Source organism: Arachis ipaensis, chromosome B01 (assembly GCF_000816755.2).
Source record: "Arachis ipaensis cultivar K30076 chromosome B01, Araip1.1, whole genome shotgun sequence".
Taxonomy (NCBI): Eukaryota; Viridiplantae; Streptophyta; class Magnoliopsida; order Fabales; family Fabaceae; genus Arachis; species Arachis ipaensis.
The window spans coordinates 22427123-22428819 of NC_029785.2; the positions used below are offsets into that span (position 1 = coordinate 22427123).

Below are 1697 nucleotides of genomic sequence, written 5' to 3' on the forward strand. Positions count from 1 at the left end.
AGAGGAGTAAAATTTTCTCAAATAATTAAAAACGTCACAAAAATACTACAAAATAAACTCGTCTCTGTATTTATTTCTAGTTAAGACACTTTTGTCTCGATTTTAAATCTTTCAAAATATTTGTCATTTTTATTTTTTGAGAGCATTTTTGTCGGCAATCAAATTTCAAAAGGCATTTTTAGTAGTTTAATCTATTTAACAAATATTATTTAGAGCACGATACAAATTTTGGAAAGGAACAGCAGGACGATGGTGCGTTTTGGCGCAAATACTCCACTCAAAATTATTTTATGACCTCTAGAATAATCGGCATAGATCTTTCGCTACAAAGTTGAATTTATGCTACTTTCCATACCAAACTATTTCGGTGTTTTCTGCGCACCGAACTATACAATAATCATAAAATTCATAAAACAAATGCTGAACATCTCAATCGTGGATGTCGACCGATTCTGAACCATTTAGGTATTAAGAAACCATTAACAGTTAAAAATGAAATAAAAGGAAGGAGAAAATAAAGAATTACGAAGGAACTTCCCTCTTTCAGGAATTTAACAAATAAAATACAAACAGAAAGCAAGAATATATTAACTCCTATTGCATTATTGTACAACAGCTAAACACGGGTATGATGTGACCAGTCTTCACTTATTGATAAATCGGAAAAATAAAAATTCTAACTTTATAATCCGATGCCATGAAGTTACATTATTATACAACAGCTAACATAGTTATAATGTGACGGATTATTTATTTCACAATAATACAGGCAGTTAACTCACTTGGGCATTTCTTAAAGGAGCTCAATCATCAGAAAAGCTTAAAGCAGCAACAACGGACCCTGTTGATGGAAAAGTTGATGAAACATCAGGGTAGTCTTTCCACGAGGTTGTCACCTCCAAAGATGGGTATAGCCATGATTTAACCGAATCCACAAACGAGTTTGGATCTAAGTTCAAAATGGCCTCCCAATCAACTTGTAAGCCCTGAGGGATGCTTCCTGTGAACTCCATATTGGCAGCGAGGAACAAACCAAGCATACCTATGAACCCCACTGCAGCTGATCCTCTGGACAGTGGCATAAAGTTATACCTGAAAAACGCTTCGTTAGGTTTTACAGAAATGACACTAGGTGTGATCTACTAGTACAAGGTTTGGGTGGTCTACATGAGGTCCAAAATTCATACTTTGGTGTCGTCAATGTACCAAAGAAAAAACTTTATAGAACATTCAAATGCTTAAAAAGAAAGAAAATTGGCAAAGTTTGATCAGGAAGTTATACCAGAAATATGTCATCTTTAAAATTGCATCTCTGATGTTTTCAAGCATGTCGAAATCAGTAGACCCATAGTTTTCACCACAGTAAGCATTGCAGAGATTCTGACAGATACCAGTTCCAACATGCATACAAGGCAAGCGTTAAGACTGACCAAGAAATTTGAACTATAAATCAAAGTTAAAAGAAAAACATATTTTCATACAAATTCAACAAGAATAAATATACTGCCAGCAAATAAAAAAAGCTGAAATGGCCAAGGAAGACAATGTTAATTATACATGTAGGTGACTATAGATAAACTCTCATTTGTAGTTGATTCTTGGAGTGTCTAACTCTTCCTTAGATCAGTGTAATCCTTTTTAGGGTTCTATGCACTTCCCCAATAATCCTACAACAATAATACATATTTTTTCTCTTC

At 34.1% G+C, this 1697-nt stretch overlaps 1 protein-coding gene across 1 annotated transcript in view; it reads right to left on the reverse strand.

Annotated features, from left to right (window-relative positions):
• Nucleotides 523-1697, reverse strand: part of LOC107627349 (suppressor of RPS4-RLD 1) — a gene marked incomplete in the record, with an annotated part of 13599 nt that continues 12424 nt past the window's right edge. The window contains 2 exon segments of the mRNA XM_016330193.2: nt 523-1092; nt 1283-1380. Coding sequence (XP_016185679.1) covers nt 804-1092; nt 1283-1380 — 387 coding nt within the window.